At 52.1% G+C, this 21,430-nt stretch overlaps 8 protein-coding genes across 8 annotated transcripts; 4 read left to right on the top strand and 4 right to left on the bottom strand.

The window, feature by feature from the left end:
• Window positions 1–483: 483 nt before the first annotated feature.
• Window positions 484–1,187, top strand: PV05_06075 (uncharacterized protein; the record flags this gene model as incomplete). The annotated part of the gene is made up of 2 exons (XM_013462664.1): window positions 484–899; window positions 949–1,187. Exons 1-2 carry the CDS (start codon window positions 683–685, stop codon window positions 1,185–1,187), a joined length of 456 nt encoding a protein of 151 aa, XP_013318118.1. The 5' UTR covers window positions 484–682.
• A 600-nt stretch (window positions 1,188–1,787) lies between these two features.
• Window positions 1,788–2,593, bottom strand: PV05_06074 (uncharacterized protein; the record flags this gene model as incomplete). Its single annotated transcript, XM_013462663.1, has 2 exons — window positions 1,788–2,143; window positions 2,233–2,593. The coding sequence occupies 2 exons, from the start codon at window positions 2,591–2,593 to the stop codon at window positions 1,788–1,790; spliced, it is 717 nt and encodes a 238-aa protein (XP_013318117.1).
• A 257-nt stretch (window positions 2,594–2,850) lies between these two features.
• PV05_06073 (uncharacterized protein) lies at window positions 2,851–3,536 on the bottom strand (the record flags this gene model as incomplete). The annotated part of the gene is made up of 2 exons (XM_013462662.1): window positions 2,851–3,087; window positions 3,152–3,536. 2 exons carry the CDS (start codon window positions 3,534–3,536, stop codon window positions 2,894–2,896), a joined length of 579 nt encoding a protein of 192 aa, XP_013318116.1. The 3' UTR covers window positions 2,851–2,893.
• Window positions 3,537–3,841: 305 nt separating this feature from the next.
• On the bottom strand, window positions 3,842–5,861 carry PV05_06072 (uncharacterized protein). Its single transcript, XM_013462661.1, has 2 exons — window positions 5,210–5,861; window positions 3,842–5,154 (listed from the first exon to the last, which is right to left on the bottom strand). Exons 1-2 carry the CDS (start codon window positions 5,259–5,261, stop codon window positions 4,226–4,228), a joined length of 981 nt encoding a protein of 326 aa, XP_013318115.1. The 5' UTR covers window positions 5,262–5,861; the 3' UTR covers window positions 3,842–4,225.
• On the top strand, window positions 5,676–7,684 carry PV05_06071 (uncharacterized protein). Its single transcript, XM_013462660.1, has 2 exons — window positions 5,676–5,946; window positions 6,006–7,684. The coding sequence occupies exons 1-2, from the start codon at window positions 5,704–5,706 to the stop codon at window positions 7,167–7,169; spliced, it is 1,407 nt and encodes a 468-aa protein (XP_013318114.1). The 5' UTR covers window positions 5,676–5,703; the 3' UTR covers window positions 7,170–7,684.
• A 5,094-nt stretch (window positions 7,685–12,778) lies between these two features.
• PV05_06070 (uncharacterized protein) lies at window positions 12,779–16,439 on the top strand. The gene is made up of 3 exons (XM_013462659.1): window positions 12,779–13,209; window positions 13,282–14,015; window positions 14,064–16,439. Exons 2-3 carry the CDS (start codon window positions 13,517–13,519, stop codon window positions 15,764–15,766), a joined length of 2,202 nt encoding a protein of 733 aa, XP_013318113.1. The 5' UTR covers window positions 12,779–13,209; window positions 13,282–13,516; the 3' UTR covers window positions 15,767–16,439.
• A 430-nt stretch (window positions 16,440–16,869) lies between these two features.
• On the top strand, window positions 16,870–20,081 carry PV05_06069 (uncharacterized protein; the record flags this gene model as incomplete). Its single annotated transcript, XM_013462658.1, has 7 exons — window positions 16,870–16,918; window positions 16,995–17,500; window positions 17,583–17,776; window positions 18,631–19,453; window positions 19,501–19,629; window positions 19,677–19,768; window positions 19,820–20,081. The coding sequence occupies 7 exons, from the start codon at window positions 16,870–16,872 to the stop codon at window positions 20,079–20,081; spliced, it is 2,055 nt and encodes a 684-aa protein (XP_013318112.1).
• Window positions 20,082–20,128: 47 nt separating this feature from the next.
• On the bottom strand, window positions 20,129–21,320 carry PV05_06068 (uncharacterized protein; the record flags this gene model as incomplete). Its single annotated transcript, XM_013462657.1, has 3 exons — window positions 20,129–20,811; window positions 20,864–21,026; window positions 21,102–21,320. The coding sequence occupies 3 exons, from the start codon at window positions 21,318–21,320 to the stop codon at window positions 20,129–20,131; spliced, it is 1,065 nt and encodes a 354-aa protein (XP_013318111.1).
• Between the last annotated feature and the right edge of the window lie 110 nt (window positions 21,321–21,430).

Here is a 21,430-nt window from a genome sequence, read left to right as displayed (position 1 = left end):
CGGTCCATTTTAGTCAGCACGGCACTAGTCTGAATCAGGGTTAGCACTAGTTAGTCATCCCAAGCTCGCTAGGCTAAACTTCTTCGCCGCCTGATGGCTTCTCTTTCACATTGTCAATATGAATCCGCTATATCAAACCAAATACCCTACTTCATCTATACGTTCTAACCAGGAAGGCTCGTTGATGCGAGTGACAACACACTGATCAGCACTCTTTGGAGCAGTCTCATGATATATGAGCCTCACCGGTTTCCGTCTTCACGCCAATGGCACTCAGCTACGTTGAACATCGTACACCAATCACCCGCTCTATCACTCACATGGCATTGTGCCAACTCTCAGGCCTGAAATCCTGATTGGCGAGGACATGTGGCATCCTGTGACGAGATACCAGCATGTGTTTCTGCACTTCCAGTTGGGCAAAGTGCTGGCCTTTGTGATTGCTACCCCTCAACGATGCTACCATTCATCTTCTTGCCAGACCAGAGCTCAAGCCATTGCCTTGTGCTCATCCGAAAATCGACTCCCTCATGGCATTCAGCTTGACCCTTCTAATCGTCAGCGCCCACTTTGCTTTCTCTCCACTTGCTATTCAATCTCTGTCTTCCACCTGTCCTTGCTTTCTCCTATCAACAAAGCTTCATCGCTCTCGAATCTCAATATCCGTACCCAACATCCGAAGATGTCCTCGGATATGGATAAAGTCAAGCAATGTGAGGCTGTCATCGGCTACGAGTTCGCCAACAAGGCCTTTGGCCTCGAAGCGCTATACAACTTTCCAGGCTATCGCCGAGAGCCAGGCGCCGATGCCAAAAAGAACGATGCTCTTGCAATCTTTGGCGAGGTTGTACTTCTCCAAAATTTGTGCCAGGAGTGGTACAGATTGAATCTATCAATAGGTGCCTTCTTCCAGTCTACCAAGTCTGTTCGCTACCTGACTTCCCACAGTCGAATGGACTACAATTCGACAAGAGGTGGTGAATAATGAGTATCTGGCCAAAGTCGGAAACAATAATGGTCTCGATAAATGCATCATTCTGAATTCCGGGGCGACGAGTGTGTCCGATAAGACTATGGCCACATTTGTCAAAGCTCTTTTCGGTGCAGTCAAACTAGATGGTGGGGATGCCGCCGTTGCAGGGGTGGTCCGCCAGCTCAAGCTGCGATATGAACTGTTGGCATGTTGAATATCCCCTACTCCCCGTTCATTTGATCGAGATACTCGATGCTGTTGACGTCAATACAGGTACCGCCCACTTCAGAGGCGCTCCTATGCCCTGACGAAGGGCACCAAAGAAGCATTCGGCGCGCGGGCAGGTCGGCGATGTTAATTCCTGCATGGCATTACCTCTGCTCTCTACACCAGTATAGGTTTCAGTGGAATGCACGACCCTACTCGTCGGCCCGCCCGGACGCGGGGTGGTTCCCTTGGGCCCCTTCGCTGGGGCATCGGGGCGTCGCTTTGGTGGAAGGACCTAGCATGTTTCGGGCCAGGCTTCTCTGAACAGTCTCGGAATTTGAGTCGATGGTGTTGCAATGAGGTGTAGCTTTGTTCATTCCATTGTTTCTGAGCTTCGAGCTGCAAGGGGGGCCTTTGCCCGGACATGTTTGGTCACACTCACCGAGTCGAAGGCTGCTCCCGGCCTCAAAATCCATCAGCATGCTACGAATCCTTCTAACTAAGTTTGTGATACAGCAGGGATGAGCTCGAGCATTGAACACGTGTGGGCAGAGTCCTCTTCCATGGGGGATTTGCTCCTGCTTGAGGACAAGATACAACAGCTATGTTATGGTGGACGCGCCAAATTTTCATTGTCGACCTTGATTTGCCAAGCTGTTTTTAACGGCTCCGATTGACCGCAGTACACTCCTTGCGTTGATGTACGTACGAGACACTTGTACTTGAACTGAAAGCTTTTCTCGGGTTCTGACTCACTCTCTCCATTTCTTCCTTTCTTCTCGCCAGGGTTGGTGGCACGGTGTCTTGTCCTCTTACAACCTACAGATCCTAGCTTCCCATCACAACAGTTCCAGGAAAATCCATCTTGACAGTCCGGATCGTCCACGTGGTCATCCATGTCGCCAGCGACATCCAGATTGTAATCATCCCACACAGCTGAGTCGTGGTCAGCCTCCTTTTGACCTGTCACAGGAAGAGGTTCTATCAGTTTCAGGCATTGGGGCGAAACACTAATGTTGCCGAAATCCACTGTTTGCTCAGGGAATACTTACCAGGATGATCAACACATAAACCCATCTCATTCCTTTCGACCTCGTACTCGTCGCCACATTGCCCACAGACCTCGAAGCGCTTACGTTTCCTGCTGCCGTTCAGATTGCTTTCGCTGGTGCCTTCCGCAGGAGTGGTTGTCGCGGAAAGCAGAGCTTTGGTGGTGAGGTCTCGGACTAAGTGGCTGTCCTGGCACATTTGGTGTAGGACCGTGCGAAGCCGAGATGCTGTAGCGGTTTCAATAGCCTCTTCGAGGGTATGACTGGCGTCCGTACGCCCGTTCGGAGAAGAGCCTACGGAGCCATCGTTGTTGCTGCCGCCGACATAGGGCGCACCTGGTTCGGACGGAAGCGTGTACGGCATTGTTAATTGCCTGATGTGCGACTCGAGAGGGTTGCTACAATCTGCTGCTGTCGAAGGGCATGCTATATACCGAGTCGTGGGAGTACAATCCCCGGAGAAGACAATCGACGTCCAGAAAAGGATGCTCTTTGGGCTAGACGCCACGGACTCACTGTGACGCACTCAGGGGTACGGTGTGTCAATCTCAGCTTCAGCCTTGCCAGGGTATAAAGAAGAATATACTACGTAGTAGTACGGAGTACTGTACTTGCAGTCTTGTCTACTACAAATGTACTGCTATATCTTCTGCTTTACAGAATCTCACTTCCTCCGTTTGCTGGGGTCCGGCCGATGCTTCGACGTCTTGCATCCCTCGGTGATAGCGTCTTCGTCACAACAATCCCATTTGAAACCCTCTGCGTAGTCAGGATCGTCGTCAAAATCATGAGGATTGCCGTGGCAACTAGGGTCATGATCAGCCCAGATGTCGGCCTCAGTATCGAGGTCTTTATAGCCTGCAGGAAATTGTTGAGTATACGTGCTCGTAATGCTGCTCTGCCTGGGAAGATCCAGACTTACCAGGATGATATACGCACAGACCTTTGGTCTTCTCATTCTCGAGAACATCGTATTCTTCCTCGCATTGACAACACATCTCGAACGCCTTGCGGACTCGTTTCTTACTGCCGCCGTTTTCGGTCGCCGGAACACTACTATATGTTGACACCAGCAGCTCCTCGCTGGCAAGGTGTCGGCATATTGCGTTCTTGTAGCAAATATTTAGCAGGACTTGCTTGACGCGAGAAGCTGTTGCAGATATGATCGCTTCCTCTAGAGTATGAGCTGTGGTGGACTGGGCATCATCCGAGGAGCCAGACTCAGAAACGTCGTCTGATGCTTCAGTATGTGCTTCAGATGACGAGATATCGACGATTTCGGGTCCAGCAGCAAGCTGGGCAGACATGGTGACGGCTGTTCGACGCGATGTCGAACAAGATGGATTGGATTGGGATTTCGGGCGGCAGCTTTGTTGTAGACGCAATTCCAAAATGCCTCAGGAGGAGCTTCATGAGATTACAATACGGAATATTGGGATAGATGATACGTCATGTGTTTTTGGTACATCTTGGACGCGTGAACAAGTCGCGTCGAGCGACTCCAACCTGGTCGTGGGGTTTTGAGAAGGATTGTCAATCTCGCTTCATTCGGCCAAGTCATCAACCAGGTATCAATCAGGATTTACTTGTCACATCAATAATGCTCTTGTAGGGTATTTCAACAATTTTATCGTTGCACTACGCTTGAGGCAGATATTTCCCGCTTACGGTGGCGGACGAGACTGCCCTTCCCACGCCTTCCCCAACATCAAGTGAGTGACAACTGGGCAACGCTCAGAGGCCTGCTTCTCTACGTCGTAAGTTACCAGTGTCGGACCTGCTATCGCCTCTCGCGGATTTAGAGGTGAGAATGAACATTCAGTACCTTACCTAGGTATGCACTGCTAGCATGAGGAACAATTCCAACCACCTGACGACTCGGAGTGTCGAAAACGCTGGCAGCTGCCCATATCTGCCCTACTCTCACCAAGTTTCTCATCCCACCAGGTCCTCTCTTTCCCTCGTTCTCCTTCTGCCTGATAGACTCAGACATATCTCAATACTGCCCCCACCCGGGCTTCAACACCTCATAAACCTCATCGACCATCTTAGTAACGTCCTGCACCGTCGCACCCGGCCTTCCCGCCGCAAATGGCCCAACATTACCGTACAGCGGCACATCTCTGACGAAACCCGCGAGCACTTCTAGACATGAACCTCCTTTGATCGGAACCCTTTCCCTCTCGTCTCCCTTGTCCGCGGTCGCTCTCATGTTGGCGTCGATCTCGTCATCTTTGACGCACGCCAGCATGACCTGCGCCACTTCCTCAGGCGTCACCCACACGTCCGGAGTATCTCCCGAGGACCTGAACATCTTCAATTTCTCGGGATGCTCCATGAACAGCGGCGTCTTGACAACGCCCGGCATCACGCACGCCACGCGGATCCCGTGGGTCTGCTCCAGACTCGCCAGAGATCGGACCAACGCTTGCACGCCGTGCTTGGATACGTGATACAGCGGGAAAGGCAGTGAAGCCGATTGGCCTGCTATGCTTGCAATGTGGACGATCGACTTTGGATTGCTCGCGCTGGACGGTGGCGACGCTGCCAGGAAATGAGACATGGCAAGCTGCGTGACGCGGATTGGATGTGTGAGATTGATGTCGAGCAGCTTGTACCGGCCGCTGACCGGGTCGTCCCCGGACTTGTCTGATCCTGGAGGATACCAGAAACTGCTCCAGGGCGGTTCGAAGACTCCTGCGCCCGGGCATACGATGTCGACACCGCGGAAGTTGTTCACGGCCGCTTGGAACATATCGTTCAGGTCGGCCCATGAAGTCACATCCGTTTTCTGGAAGACTGCTTTGTTCGGTCCAGACTGATACTGTCGAACCAGATCCTCTGCCTCTGGACGTAAAGCCAGGTCGGCGAAGACGACGTTTGCTCCATGTTGAAGCAACAGCCGGGCGAATTCGAGGTTGATACCTGCCCGTAACTCCGTTCAGTATCCATTCGGAAACAACTCACCTCTGGTACATACCTGAGCCAGCGCCAGTGACAATGGCTGCTTTTCCTTCCACTGTTTGAGCCATTGTTGAACTTGCAAGAGACGACGAATAACCTGGTAGTGAGGAGACCCGGAGAGGGCTACTTGTCGCTCTTTGTATCTCACAGCACCGTTACCTACGACTAGTATTTCCTGACTCGAAGTATCACTCCCTTTCTCTCTTTGCCGGGGCTTACCACACTTCGCTCGTGAGTACGCTGCGAAGGAAGCCAGTTGTTCTGGATTGTCGGCTAAACCGCTTGGTCGGTGGCTGTTGGCCCGAGGTCACATTTGTCTTGTCGTCTCCTCATCGTCATATAATGCTATCAGTGGCCATCCCACCATCCCCATCTGTCACACTAATCTAAATATGGAAGCCTATCCGGACGCTCTGTCGGAATCGTCGAAGATAAATGGCACGGCTGAGAACGAGAGATCAACAAGGGCCATACGACGCCATATTCCCCTTACTTCTCTTTCCTTTGAACATGAAAACCAGCCTCCTGTCGGCCTGGCGCCGAGCGGCGTCGACCTTGACCAAGGAAGCCGGCGACATCAGTTCAGTCTTCCCCTCACTGTCCGGCAAGAAGCCAGACCCTCTGCCACCACGATTCAGCGACTTGAAAAAGTCATTGATCAAAGGCAATGAAGAGGCTCTGACCGAATCTTGGCAGAGACTCCTAGCTAGCTTGAAGACGGAAATCGAAGAGATAAGATCGGAGGGCAGCAACGTATGCCGTCATTGTCCGTCCACCATATACCTAGACCCCCAACTGACAGACGTCTCTAGGTCATACCGAGTATCGAGTACCAAGATGTCGCTGCCGGCACAGTGCCCCAGGCTAAGCTCAACGCCCTTCGCCATCGCGGGACAGCCGTGATCCGCAACGTCGTGCCGTGGCATGAAGCACTCGCGTTCAAACAGCAAGCTCAGGAATACATTGCGGCTAACCACTCCAAAGTCAAGGCCTTCCCACCGGGCAATCCGGCCGTGTACGAGCTCTACTGGACGCCCTCGCAAGTCAACGCCCGCGCACATCCAAACCTGCTCAAGGCGCAGTCCTTCCTCGCGTCGTTCTGGCACTCTTCCGATCCGGGCTCCGAGATCTCGACGACTTACCCACTCACATACGCCGACCGCTTCCGCATCCGACAGCCCGGCGACGCCAAGTTCGCGCTGGGCCCGCACACCGACGGTGGCAGCCTCGAACGCTGGGAAGACCCGGAGTACTCGCGCGTATACCAGGCCATCCTGCACGGTCGGTGGGAGGAGTACGACCCCTACGACGCCCGCCACCGTATCACCGCGCGGATGGACATGTACAACGGCGCCGGGGCATGCAGCATGTTCCGCCTCTTCCAGGGATGGCTCAGCATGTCGTCGACTGGGCCTGGCGAAGGGACATTGAAAGTGTGCCCGCTCGTGCGGCATGCGTCGGCTTACCTTATCCTGCGGCCTTTCTTTGACACCAAAACGGGCAAATTGAACCTTGATGCAACGTTTCCGAACTCGGTGCCAGGAGCGTGTCAAGAATATAACACTGAGACCCATCCGGACTTGGATCTTGAAACAACCATGGTCAGCATGCCGCATGTCGAGCCCGGTGATTATGTCGCATGGCATTGTGACATGATCCACGCGGTCGACAAGGAGCATCGCGGGAAGGGGGATAGTAGTGTCCTGTACATTCCAGCGTGTGCAATGACACGCTCGAATATCGAGTTCTTGCACAGACAGCGCATGAGTGCGTTGAGATATAGTCCGCCACCGGATTTCCCCGGAGCTGGTGGTGACGGAGAAATCGGGTTCAAGGGTGCCGTGGATTGGGATCAGGTCAATGATGAAGGGAAACGGGCTATGGGCTTGGGCAAGAAGACCTGGCAGATCACGCCGAACATGAGCGAAGGTGAGAGGAGGATCGTTGAAGTAGGGAACCGGGTCTTGTTTGGGTGAGTGACTCTAGAGAGAGTGTGTGTGCACATAATTTTTTTAGTTAGGGATTTGGCAGTCGAGAGCACTGGGTGAGCGCCTTTGAGAAACGGCGTTCAAGATACAGGCCCTTTCACTAAGCATGCCTGCGTAGGACAGCATGGCTTCGGGTGCAAAGGTCCGCCCAGGTTCCAGGTTCCGAGATGCTGATGTGACTGCGATGCTTGAGGATGAAGATGTTGGCCTGGTGGTCAGTATTCGGGCTTTTCCCACAGGACCCTATGGGGGAGGTGTCCGGTGGAAACGCCCCTGTTTCAGCTTGGTGTTTTTTCTCTCTCTCTCTCTCTCTCTCTCTCTCTCTCTCTCCTTGTCTGTCATGGCATATGAGTTTGCAAGGCCTGAGTTTAGCTGCAGAGTCGAGTCAGCAGTCGTCAAAAGCTGCAAGCCTAAGGGGGGAAGATGCCTGTTCAGTGTCATTTTGGAGAAGCAGACACCGCAGCACACTGAAGCGATTCCTAGAGACTCCATGGCAATAAAACATCAATGTCTCAGCAGCTCCAACCTTAAGTACACTGTAACAGGTACTAAGTACTCATGCCCGGACGCGTGATGAGAACTGCAGCAAATGATGAGTGGCAGGGGCGTCACGCCCGACAAACGTCCATTTCCGCATTTTTCCAAGAAGACAAGGCTGTGGACAAGAAATGGAGTCGGATATGCAGCGACAGAATTTTTGTCCATGAGTTTGCGGCTTTGATTGGATTGCAGATTGTGTCACGGCCCTCCTTTCTTCAAGTACAGTACATCACTTCGCATGGTCACGCAGGTACCCGCATTGGCAGGATGACAGCAAGGATGACAGCGAGATTTGTCCGGATAGATGGACAAGAGAATGGTAATGCCACCGAACTCTCTGCAAGTATCGTCATGACTGGTCGGTAGGGACTTTGGAGACATCGGAAGGCACGCGACCGCCTACCTTGATGAATGCCTCTCCAAGTAAATCCCAGTCAGGGGGGCAAAGCACGGTAAGACATTCCATGGCTGTTGGTCGACCAGCTCCGTATACGCGGTAGGGCTGATAGTTTTCTGACAGCTGAAACTTGGGCTATCAATCGAGAGAGTGATTGCGGAATTCGGCATGCGAAATTTAATGAAAGCCCATACTAGTATTGGTGGGCCCCTTGGATGTATCGTTGAGGGAGAACCGAAAAGTCGGGTACCGGCGCAGGATACGGAACTGCCATTTAGCCAAAGGCCGATAGGGGCATCATGGGGGCAGCACCGGCGGGTCAAAGGGCGGTACATCAGGTACCGGGACATAAGCGTGCGTGAGTAGAGGGGTAAAAAAGGGCCACCCTTTTGGGCGCGTTGGGAAGCGTGGAAGCTGCACCACAGCCGTTGACTGCAAGGATACGCGTTCTCTGAATAGCTGAACTTTCAAAACGAGGAGCCCGGACAGCGGGAGTTAGATCCAATTCCGATACGGACAACGATAAAATGAATGGAGAAGCAGGGAAAGAGTCCATAGAATGTCTCAATAAGTAGGTGGGGTGCCTGTCACCTGAAGCTGAGGCTTGCATGGTCGTGCATGGTGTCGTGGGTGTCTTCCACTTCCACTTCAACACGTCGAGGACCAGGAAAAGCGCGCGGTTGAGACATGCGGAGAAAGGCAACAACACGAAATCATTTCCTGAAAAGTGAAAAAGGTGCCACCAATGAAAATGATCAAGGCGTGAAAAATGCTGCGATAAATAGGACTAGAGCATTCATGCAAGCACGGCCGCCTTCATCCCCGTTGGGTACGAGTACTTGGGACCTTCCAGACGGATATGGATGGAGAGAAATGTGTCTGCATGGTCAAGGGTCTGTCATGTAAATCAATCAAATCCTTCATCCAGAGCCGATTTAGACAGGCCTGTTAGGTGCCTGTCATCATCAGTGACACGCAACTCAATTCCTACTGCACTGCACTGCACTGCGAGCAACAGCAACAGTGGTGAGGTAATCGAAGCTTGAGCACCTGGTATGTCCACGTACAGTATGTCGTAGGCATCTCAAGGGCCAAATCCAACTGTGTGAATTGTTGTCGACGCAGAAATCGATGATTTGACGTCAAAACTCGGTCATGCCACGATACCCTCGTCTCGCTTCACTGCAGTTGTCACATGTCGACGACGACAGACCAGCTTCTGCGTTCTTGCCCTATTTCCGGCTAACAGTCTCTTGGCTTGTCTTCTGTCTTCCTTGAAATGGGCTGTTAGTCCCTGGATAATGAGGAGCCTGTACGGGGATCCCGTACGCCATACGACTCTTCATGCCAAAAACTTGGAAATGCACTTCCAGGCGACCGTCACAAAGATTGAGCTTCCTCTTCTGTTCATATGCAGAGCTGCATTGCCCCGACTCGCTGGTGCATGGGCAGGCATTTTGACATGAAAGTCCTGCTGTAACTGCAAGGACGGATCGCTTATTCATGCCAGAGGTTTTATTTCGCGGCCGCTGGCGCCACCTGCAGACGCGGTTGAGCCGTTCCCACGCTCGAGAGACTTCACTGGTGTTCTCTTAGTCATCCATGACTGGCCGAGTCCAGACCCGAGCTCTGATATTTGCTGCGCGTCTCGCAGAATGTGTGGCCTTCAACTGTGCATTCTTGCTTCCGAAGAAGTTGACCTCGGGCTGCTGAGCTTGACTGCCTCAGCGGGCAAACGCAGTAACAAAGGCGACATCAACAGCTAGGAACCGGGGGAAGCATTCACCTGGGTTGCCGCACAGGGGATCGGTACATTGAGTCACTTTCTGCTAAACGAGATGTGGCCGACCTCTAGAAGCAATGTGACTATGCACATGTGGCAGGTTCATGGTTCCATCACATGCACAACAAGTACATTGTCCATCCTTGGCTGAATATCCCACGTCCAGTCGACATTTCTTCTGTTCCTTCACCATCTTGGTGGATTTGACAAACCTAATATGAGATGAAAGCTCTAGTCGAGCACCAAACGCTGTGAACTGATGAAATGATGTTAGCTGGCTCAATCCGGTCTTCATAGGCGTTTCAGATGCCGATCTTTATCAAAGCGATGGGTCGCAAGCCAAAGCAGCACACCAGGGCTAGCGAGGCTAGCTTTCTTCACAAGTGCTAATACTTTTCGCTGTTCTTGTACGCCGCGAAAGTCAGTATGTCAAATCAACATTGTTGAAACGTGAGATAACCAATGGTGACCTCTGAAACTCGACTTCAAACGTGTGATACTCACCCGACCTGGGGTAACGAGGATTTTGCTCAACACGGTGACAGTCCTATGTTTTGGACATTTCGGAGAGTAAAATGTAGGACACCTCAAAGAAGCTCATTGTGATCGACATGTGGAATATTGATACCGTTGGCTCGGAAATCGTTGTTGTTTGTGATGTCCACGACGACCAGGTAGGACGGTCGGCATCAATGTGGAAGTCAAGGTCGTCCGAATAGCTGTCTCTGCCCCGGGTGTTATTACCATCTCAGTGAAGATCACCAACACAATGTGAGCAAGATGATCGTCCTTTCATGTACCGTGTCTGGAGGGGCTTGTACTACATATTCGTTGGTGCCAGCATGGTGGGCCACGTAACAGTATTGGAAGGTCCTCTTACTAGCGCACCAAGCCCGTGGCTTTTGATCTACAAACCGTTCAGAATACGAAACGCGTGGCAGCGTGGCAGGAGATCTCATCGTCTGCCGACGGCAATGTCTCAGGTCTGTATAGCTTGAGCAAGCGTTGAATGTGTCCGGTGTATGGCAGAACATCACCATCCTTTCGTCGTTGGACGCAGGTAACCCAGCAATAACACTGTTTAGATCACCAGAGGGTTCGGAGCAGTATTCTCATCTCCACCTTAGGCCTCACTTTTTTCAGAGACCCGAAGCCATCGTAGTGCCGACAAGTGGACTGCCGACATGGTATGGGTAAGGGTCGGACGAGCTGATTGGGCCTGCAAAGCACCGATGGGCCTAGCAGGGATGATGGCTCTGACGGGCTTGCGAAAGATGCAAGGCAGGGAGCCGCCTCTTGTCAGTCCGGACTTTCGGTGCAGCCAAGATGGATTTGCGTCAACTTAGAGCAGAGAGAAGGTCCATAGAAGAAGGAGAAACACAGGAGGGTGGACTCGGTGCAGGCTTGCCGGTGGACCATTGTTGATGCAGAGGGTATAGTGGGAGACGCAGGGGAAGCTCGATGCACGATGATGATCTTGTTCAGAAACAAACGCGCCTTCCCTTTTGTGGATGATGGACTTGGCAGATCAACAGCAACTCACACCAGGTACGGAGCTACGGTGACTAGCACAGTACCAGTGAGCGCAGCGAGTACCCTCACCCGACTTACCTTGTTGTCTTTCCCAGGCTGCGGCTAGGCCTGCCTGCGCCTACTGTGTACACAAACTTCTGGCTTACTGCTCCTGAATCTCTTTCCGGCCCTGCTATTCACTTCTCTAGCCTCACTCACCGGCCCCTCTAGCTTGCCAGCAGCTTCAAACCATTCCCGTGCTAACATGGCTACAGTTCCCTTCCTCGTCCTTGGACCAGACCGCGTCATCCTCCCCTTGACGATTTGACATTCGTTTCTCCATTCTCAGAACGGAGCACACCGTTGCGCAACGGCATCCTCTCGTGCCTCCCCAGGCTCTGGCAGGCTCTCGCCATCACCAAGCGAAAAAGGTCTAAGGCCCCCTTCTGCCGAAGATCCATACTCTAGCCTTCACATAACCCGCTGGCCATCTCAAGAGGTGGCTTGATTTTGTTGATCATTGCAGCACCAAGCTCCGAAAACGGCCAGGAGGGATGCTCGATCAGTCTCTTTGGGGGCTCTGCCGTCCGAACAGCTGATCGAGGTCACGCCATAAGAGTTCTCTCGATTCTGAACGTGCTGGCCGTTTTCTGAGTACAGGACGACAATGACTACACCGAACATTTGGCTGCTTGGTCCGATTAAAGCTGGAATTGTCAGCTGTCATGCCGGCGTCAAGCACGAGGACTTCGGGTTTTCTGACATGCTCGCCTTTTTCTCCTCACTGACAGCCACGACAGCCGAAGAGCGAGAAGACAGGTGCGAGGTGATGTGATGTTGACCCGGAACCACCTTTCTCTGGCAGTTTGTCGGCCCATGACCGAGACAAATGAGAATATGGCCGACTAACCAACCTGGGTATCGGAGTCAGGTCGCTATGCGTCCGTCGAACCCTGGTACCCGAGCATCAGGTCCCGGGAGGTGGCTTCCGCCACGCATGGGGCGCAGTCCCACTTTTGGCGCCATCTGCGTGTTCCTCGACAACTTTGCTGCAGTGTTCACCCGTTCCTGACGAGAACATGGCCCCATCAAATCTCCTCGCCCTGCTCCTTCAAACTCCACCTCACCGGCAATTGTCCCCAACTTCCCTGCCTCTCTCCTCGCGAGTACGGGGTTATTTTTCAAGCCGGCCGTCTCAGAACGCGTCTTGCGAAAAGCATCACACTGCTGGACTATGTCTTTTGAGGCTAGCAACTGCTTCCCTTGCTCGTTATCCGCCATGAAGCCTTGCCGGCATGATGGACCACTTTTGACCCCCTGTGCTCACATCGTCGGAGTCGCGAAAGCGACCCAAACGAATGCAGACCACTCTCTCCACCGTTCTGCCTTGTGTATCCAATGGTAGGAAAGGCCAATTGCAGATATCTCTTGCTCCTCACCCATTGGGGTGGTTCACGTCCTCTATCAAACCTGTGAAAATTGTATATCACCTTTCGAGCGACCTTCATCTGAAACATCTTCCGATCTATCCTTTCTTCTCGTATCGTCTCGGTCTTTTGGGGAACGGCGTCTCGGGTCTCGTGTGACGACATTCTATTTTTTCCATCTCCTCGACAGAACTATATGCAAGTCGATCACGGGGAGCCTGTGCAAAGCTCGATTTACGTTTTGAGAGACATCACTTCAGGCCAATCTTTGGAATCAGACGCATGACCTGCAACATCAGACGAGGTATCAAAGCAGATAATTGGTGGCTTTGCCTATGAAACTCGTCCGCCTTTGAATCTTGGTTGCTGGTAAGATTGCATGTCTTCGAGATACTTGCGCCGTTTCTACGTAAGGGCAATATCATTGACATGTGTGCCTAGGTTGACACACCGGTGGCGCCCACTCAAAAAGCCCTCATCTTGCCGTGGCCTCTCCTCTCTTCAGTTGTATCAAATCTGCACGATCCAGCCGCTGGCGGTTCCGAACGTCTTGTAGCTATCAGCAGACAGTGTTGTGGACACTGAGCACGAGCTGGTCCAGGTTGGATGACATCCGACAAAATCAGATTCCCGGACACGTGACGGCTGTCCTATATCGACGACTGGAAGAGTCTAAATGGGTCGCTTTCAATGGATCCACGGACATCCCAAGCAAGGCGGCGACAAGCTGCACGCCGTCGCTCATGACTGGTTTTCCAAAGACACTGCCGAGCCGCCCAGACAGGCTTTGACGGAAATAATGAAGGGGTATACTAGCTTCGACTCCAGTGTCAGCGGCGAGTCTTCGAAATCCCAGGGAAGGTCACGGACAAACACCGCCACTTCATCAGTCTCCCAATACACGCGTTCATTGTCGGATGGCTCAAACGAATATCCCTCTAGACCTTCGTCTCGGCAGAGCTGCGTTGAAGGCGGTCTTCCATTGACGGACCGATATGAGACCAACGCGAAGAGTTTGCTCTCCAGAGGCACTCGTATATTGAAGCGACAAGGCAGCAAGCTCAATCTCCTCCCTTCGCAACTGGAAGAGAAGTCACCAGAGCGTAGTGCAGGAAGGGTCGGAGAAAGCTCCCCGGGCAAGGCTCTGCACCGGCAACTCACCAACAGCTCAAAACGTGAGTACCATCTACGACCCCGCCTGACTCTTGACTGACTTGTCTTAGGAACTGGTATGAAACGAAGCATATCCGGGCCGTTCGCCTTTCAGCACTTGTCTCATGGTGATCAAGCTCATTTCCGGAACATGGACACTGTCGCCAAATCCGAACTGAGTTCTGAATTCAAAACCATCCAAGCTGTCCAGCAACCTGAGGACAGTGTACGTGGGATTCCTATCACAGATCTACCACAAAACGTTGAACGGCCAGTGCATTCTGGGTCGGATGAACCAACCTCGCCCACTACTGACGCCATCCCCTATCTGCCTATCACGCCTCCTCGCCCTGAGCCTCCTCCAAAGGATCCTCTCTTATCTCCATGCAGCCCCGCTGATGTTCGACTCTCTCGGTCTATGGAAAACTTTTCTCGTCCCACCAGACTGTCCGTCACACCCAGCGATCTCTCCCCGTCCTTTCAGCTTTCGGAAAAGCTGTCAGTCCTGAGCCCCATCTGCCGCAATAGCATGCTCGGCAAACCGCTACCAATATTGCCAGATGTCGTACACGCCGTATCTACGAGGGACGACAGTGCCCTCCCACTGCGCACAGCTCCACTGCCTTCACCACCCGTGATCAGGATGGAAGCTGTGCTGGAAGAAGACAAGATGGAGAGTACCGTTCTACCGACAGACGGCATGTGCGCTTTGACAAGAGAACAAAAGCGACGCAGCCAGTCATCGGGCGAGCTTCAGCTCCAAGCCGCATATTATAACTTGACCTCTACAATGAGAAATGTGGAGGCGTCTTTGGATGAACCTGTGGCAGATCCAGAAAGTCATCCTTGCCCAGCCAGATGCTCTCTCACAATGAGACCTGTGCAGATTCAGGATTGGGAAGACGCAATTGACTACTCTTGGGACCTCGATGCTGACGAAGACAAGAGTGATTCAGATGCGACAGTCGAGAGGCCAGACGGTAGTAGTATCCCGCAGGAGAATTACCTGGTCATCGGGCAGAACGCCGTCGATGAGGCGTCCTCGTCAGCTTCCACTCCTTTGATGATGCAACTCCCAAAGACGACATACCAACCAGACCTCGAGCAGAGGGCAGAGAGGTGGTCTAGTGCCGAACCCAAGGAGCCATCCTCACCTTTACTGGGACTTGGGATCGGCCCCCTTCAGCCAGTGCCGGATGTCTTTATTGCAGAACCCGAGACCGCTTTTGTCCCGCGACCTGGTGCCTCACATCATCCGACCGATATCTACCGTCCACAGATCTTGCGAAGCCCATTTTCTTCGATCAGCAAGTCAAGTTCTCAAGAAAGCATTATCCTTTCCATTGCTTCCTCGGTTGTTGGAACGCAGAGATCATCGCACTCGAGCACTTCATTGTCGGATTTTGCCCACTTGGCCAATTTTGGCGAATCAATGGAGAGTCTCAAATTAGACCATCAAGAAGTCTCGCCTTGTGGTGAGCATCACAACAGAGAGGGCAGCCAAGAAACCATTCGTGAAGAGTCTCAAACGGATTACAACGAGAACGGTGAAGCTATTTATGGCTCGTCTGATTTTCCAACGACGTCGCCCACACTCAGGCACGACCGTGGCTCATCAGCGCCTTCCATTCCAATTCCTGAAAGGAAGTCATCAATGCCCGGCGGCGACCCGTCGAGAGCAAGTGGACGCAGACGGGCTGGTACCACCAACTCTCGTCCTCGACGTAATACTCGTGTGTCTTACTCCCTTTTCCCGGCACCCCCTTCACATTGACTCGACTTATCGGGTGAGACGGCAATGTACTATTCTACGGAGCACGGCTGGTTACCACCGGAGATCTCCTGATCTATTTGTCCCGTTGTTTTGTTTTTATGAGCTAATGATTGCGTTTGTTGGGTTTTCTTTGCCACGATGTTTTATGATTCAAATGCGATCCCCCAAGGACAATTATACTACTGAGGGGGGAAACAGTTAGACTCGACAGGGAGTATGGATTGGACTGGCAGGTCGGTAAAGACGAGGCCAACAAAAGGACCTGGTTTTGGAAAAGTCGATGGTTTCTTTCCGGTCTGGGTGCAGACTGTATTGTTTTTTGAGCAAGGATTCTTCAAACCCTGGTTCTGGAGTGTACGCTAGATCCAAGAATTATGGCTATAAAGGGTGAAATTCAGGGTGGTTGGAAGGTAAAAGTGCTCAACTGGCGGCGAGGTGATGGACATCTGAATGCAGCTTCTGCAGCATGCATGCATCCAGCTTCCGCAATGCATTCTGCTTGTGCAAGGGGACTGGCAAGGTCGGCATGCTGCATGAGGCTGCAGGGCGCTTCTCCAGCCTCAGACCCGCCACGACTCAGAGCCTAGTCAAAAGATGTATAAGCACCAAAGGATCAACAGTGTTAAATACAAGGCGATCAAGCATGCATTTGTCCATCCTTGACCTTCAAGAGAACAACCGAGCGGCACTTTCCTTCTTCTGCATTGCCGATGACCGTACGTAGTAGACATGGGGGCCCGGACAAGAGGTGGCCTGTCTCACACATCCTCCTGCTTGTAGAATTCCAGTCGATTGTTAGGCTCACGAGGCCGAGCTTTTAGCCCCCCCACGAATAGAACGACGCCTGAAATACCGGCTGAGCTCCGAAATGCAATGGTCAAAGCTTATACGACAAGGGAAGGATTCTTACTCAAGCTTGTATCTGACATTTGGAAGGAAAGGGTTTCCTTAATAGCGTGGCGAGTTGGCGAAAGAGGCATGAATACGAGGCCCCTTTCACCTACAAACTTCCCGACACCCTGCTGCACCTCTCTTGAAAACGCCATCTGCACTTACGGAATACATAGCAAGTATTGGCCAAAGTGATCCACGAAATATCAGCCATGGCGTACAATCCAGGACCCTACCAGTCACAGCAGTATGGACACGATGGTAAGCATCCGAGGGTCACTAGTTGCGAGGCGAAGCGCTGAGCTCAAAAGCACCATACAACCAGTACCCTCCACAGGGAAATCAATTCCCTCAGCATGGAGGCGAATTTCCTCCGCAACAATATCAGAGCGCCCCAACATTGCAGTCCGGCGATTGGATAATCAGCGACGACGGTATTCAATACTGCTTTGCGCACAGAGATGCAAATACAGTGCTCAACGTCCGCCTTCCGCCCGGCGCCATGATTCCGATGTCGCCCACAGTTACACTCAAGGAAAAGTCAAGTTGAGTTTCACCAAGATGCTCGCTGGCGGACACATGGCAGAGTCGACCTACAGTGGTCCCGGCGAGGTGTCGCTCGCACCAAGATTGCTCGGAGATGTGGTTTCCATAACTATAAACGGCGAAGGGTGGATGTTGGGAAAGGATGCGTTTCTCGCGTGTACTGGCGGTGTGAGCAAGCAACACCAGACCCAGGGACTGGGAAATACCTTCTTCAGTGGAGAGAGACTGTTCGTGTATCATGTCGGTGGGCGTGGGACGGTATGGGCGACGTCTTACGGCGGGATCATGACAAAGGAGGTAGGTAAGTAACTCGGCGCCACCTACCTGCTTGCCACGTGAACCATAATTCTCCGGATAGTATCTAACAGTGGATTTCCAGCTTCAACCCAATGAACAGCATATTGTCGACAACGGCCATCTCGTGGCATGGAACTGCAAGTATAGCGTTGAAAGGGCCGGCAAAGGCGCTCTCTCAAGCATGACCACGGGTGAACTCGTCGGTTGTCGATTCACTAGTCCAGGGAGAATCCATATCCAGACCAGGAATCTGGACGAATTGGCCGACTGGGTGAGGTCGGTTGTGCCGAGGCAGGCTTCATGAGGCCATATTGAGGTTGGCAAACCACCCGTCTCTGGATTATCTAGCCGCGTGGTGAGCACATGAACGCTTCCTCAGTCCGAATACACGAGCCATTGAGAAACGCAATGCTTGGATCACCACGATATGAACTAGTCTCTCAGCTGTGCTTACATCAGGTACATATGCCATGCACGGCCATGTTGATCTTTGACGTATATTGCCGCATGCTTTGCCGAACGTTTTTACGGCGAACCACAAGAATCCAAGCGCATCTCTCGGTCACAGCTGCCAGCCATTGACTTGATTGCAACTTCTATCATTCACTCTTCCATGATAGTTTTATGCTCACTCTTTCTGCCTTCCTATGTCTCAGGTTATAGGACCTGCCCTTGTCTTAGCAATATGATCAATACAGTAACGTGCCCAACAGCGGCTACGAGAGACCAAGAATCGCGATAATGACCTAATCCGATAGACTCGGCTAGGTAAGAAATCCAGACTCCCATCAATGGCGACTTCGGAGGTCAAGGTCGTCAAGCAAAAGCGCGCTCTGAGAGCGTGCGACTTTTGCCACAAAAGAGGCCGTGGGTGCAGGCTCGATCCTGCCGATAACACCAGGTGCCTGACCTGCATTGATTACGGGGTCATTTGCACTTGGAACCGCGTGACAGCTAAGAGAGGAAAGCCTCGAGGCTCGAAGACGTCGGGCAGCCCATGGAGTCTCATTGAATGCAAGCACGGGTCGCGAGAACTGATACAAAAACTGCTTATTAACTTTTTCGAGTCCGTTTATCCTGTGTCGGTTGGCCTAAGCATGGTGTAGAGACGCCGTACTGACTGAACTTAGAGCCATCACGATCCACGAGCAGTCCTTCATGCAACAGTGGTACACGGGACAAATTCCTTGTGGCAGGGACTCGCACGCACGACTCATGGCCATGTGTGCATTGAGCGCTTATCGCATTACTAGTGGCGCAGTCTTCTCTCCATCAAACGTTTCTACGGATCTCAACCCTAATGTATACCTTGACGAAGCGATTGCGACAATCCCAAAAGATTTTGGCGAGTCTCTTGATCTCGAATACCTCCAGGCCATCAGCATCGTATGTCTCACCGCTCGAGAGTATGGAAATGCGTCCTTGCTCCAACAATTCCTTGGCTTATATCATGGAGCACTGGCAGAGCAGGGATTCTACGACGAACGACGCTGGCCTAGCGATATTACTATCATCGAGAGGGAAGAACGAAGGAGACTCTACTGGCACATGTATCGTCTCGAGATCCACACCTCTCTTGTCCTGGGACATGCCGTACGATGCCCTGAGCTACAATCTGCGGTCGCTTATCCGGTGTTGCCAGACCGAGATCTCACCGAGTCGCTGGAGGACCTAGAGTGGTTGAGTGGGTGGAACTTCATTACCGACATCTATCGTGGTATTGAGCACCTTATCGCCTACTTCAAGAACCGGCGGATGACGATAAACCAAGAGAATCGCTGCCTGTCTACCGCCTTTCTCATCGACTATGATCCCCAGGAAAAGATCTTAGGGCCGTTGGACTTGGCATATTCCAATCTGCCTTTGCGATTCAAGAAAGCACAAAGAATGTCGCGAGATGTCCGGCTGAATCGGTGTGGCTTCCAGACTGCGAACATCATAGCCACCTACCAGGTAAGCTTGTCCAACTCGCCTCGTTGGTCTATAGCTAATGCGGCAAGCTTTTACGAATGCTGTCTTTCACTGCCAATGATACTACGTTTGACGAGGCGTGCCGAACAGCCCTCGAACTGATCGAGGAGATATCTGCTATTCCTCTTGAGTACATGCGAGCCATGGGCTTGGCAATGGTGGGCGCATCATCCTCGCAAGGCTGTGCATTGCTGACACCATCCAGTTGCAAGAATTGTCCGGGCTGGGTCATATCCTTAGCAGCTTCATCAAGAAAGAACTTGCAAAGTCTGACTATCAGCACCTGAGAACGGTGATGTGTGAATCCCCTGCTGCACATATCTGTGCATGGGAGCTAATGCAACGTAGGGTGTGCATGTCCGAGCTATTGGAGAACCTCGCAACCTGTCTGCCTGCTGCAGCTGAAGCGGGCAAACGACTCCGTGCATACGTCGAGGAGATTGATTGCTATCTCGACCCTGCGCAGCAACCAGAGTTTCCGGCACACGATACACTCAGCTACGACGGGGAGATCCCTGACGATCAAGCTTTCGATCCAGAGATATTTATCCCGCTTGAATTACTGCAACGTATTCCCTGGGACTGGGCAGAGCAACTACAGATCATCTGATACAACCAGGTACTAGATGTCTAACTTTTCTCTGATTTCAGCCTGAATCAGTAAGCTTGTGCCTTGCCCTCTCCAATCTTCCACATCGTCTTCTGCCTCCTTGTCCGCCACAAATAGTACTCTCCAGCCGTCATCACTGGATACTTGTTTGGATTGTCCTCACTGACACAAGTTGGGATAGGGTTGAGGACGCTTTGCCGATCGAAGCCCCAGAAGAATGGAACAGAATACCTTTCTCTGCCGCTCTCATTGATGACACGGTGTACCGTGCTTACGAAGAAATCGTTCGTCTGACGCATAAAACAGTCCGCAATGTTGACGATGAACGATCCAGGGATCGGTTTCACCTTGATCCACCGGCCGGATTTACTGAGCACTTCTAGGCCTTCTGTGTCTGCCGTGATGATGGTGAAATATTCCACATCAGTGTGTGCTCCTATCCCATTCTGGTCGTCCCGGGATGCTTCCTGTTGGGGATAATGCAATATCCTCGCCCCTGCCTCTGGCCTTTTGACGATATCATCAAACGAATTTTCAGGCATGTGCAGCGCCAGAGCAAACATCTTCGTCAATCTGCGAGCAAGCCGTATCATTTCTGTCTGATATGCGCACAGCGTCTTTTTGAATTCCCGCATCTCCGTCGGCCAAAGATTGATTTCCGGAATTGAGGAATCCGGATATTCAGGATCATTGGCGGCATTGTAATTCCAATTATACGCCTCGTACAGATCTCAATCAAGGTCAGTCTCTCCATGGCTAATCTGGCGATATTCAATACTAACCTCGCTGCTTCCAGCCGTTGGGGTTGTAGTGCTGCATTGGATGGTATCCGCAATACTCATCCGGGATCAGATCCGTGCACACTTCCATTTTCTTCTTGGCTGGTAGAGCAAAGAATGATTTTGCTTGGTCTAGCACATTCTGTGCCAGGCTCATGTCAATACCCTTTGAGAAGCATTTCGATCAGTACAGTCCAGGTTGCCTGTCGGGATAACGAAGCGACAATGGTCCAATACTTACATGGTTGACTATGGAGAGAAATCCAATGCCATGAGCGGCTTTGCGGATCTCTTCAGCAACCGCCTGCCTGTCCTCCAGCTTGTCACTGTACATGCCTGAGACATCAATAACAGGAATTGCTTCGTCCGTCGTTGACGCATTCGACCCGAATGTGAAGGTCTTGCCATTGGTGAGGGTTATTGTGCGAGGTGTGCCCTCTTCTGTGGTTGTCGAAGACATAGCCGCCAGGTGTCTCGAGAGAATTGATGCTTTACCTTGACTAACTGGACCAGCAGACTAAGGATTACGTCTTTCCAGCCCTGACTTGGTCCTTGAATGGTTATCAAGCC

The sequence above is a fragment of the Exophiala xenobiotica genome (assembly GCF_000835505.1).
Source record: "Exophiala xenobiotica strain CBS 118157 unplaced genomic scaffold supercont1.3, whole genome shotgun sequence".
NCBI classification, from domain to species: Eukaryota; Fungi; Ascomycota; class Eurotiomycetes; order Chaetothyriales; family Herpotrichiellaceae; genus Exophiala; species Exophiala xenobiotica.
The sequence above is the reverse complement of the archived record's forward strand: the minus strand, read 5'-3'. Positions and strand labels throughout refer to the sequence as shown.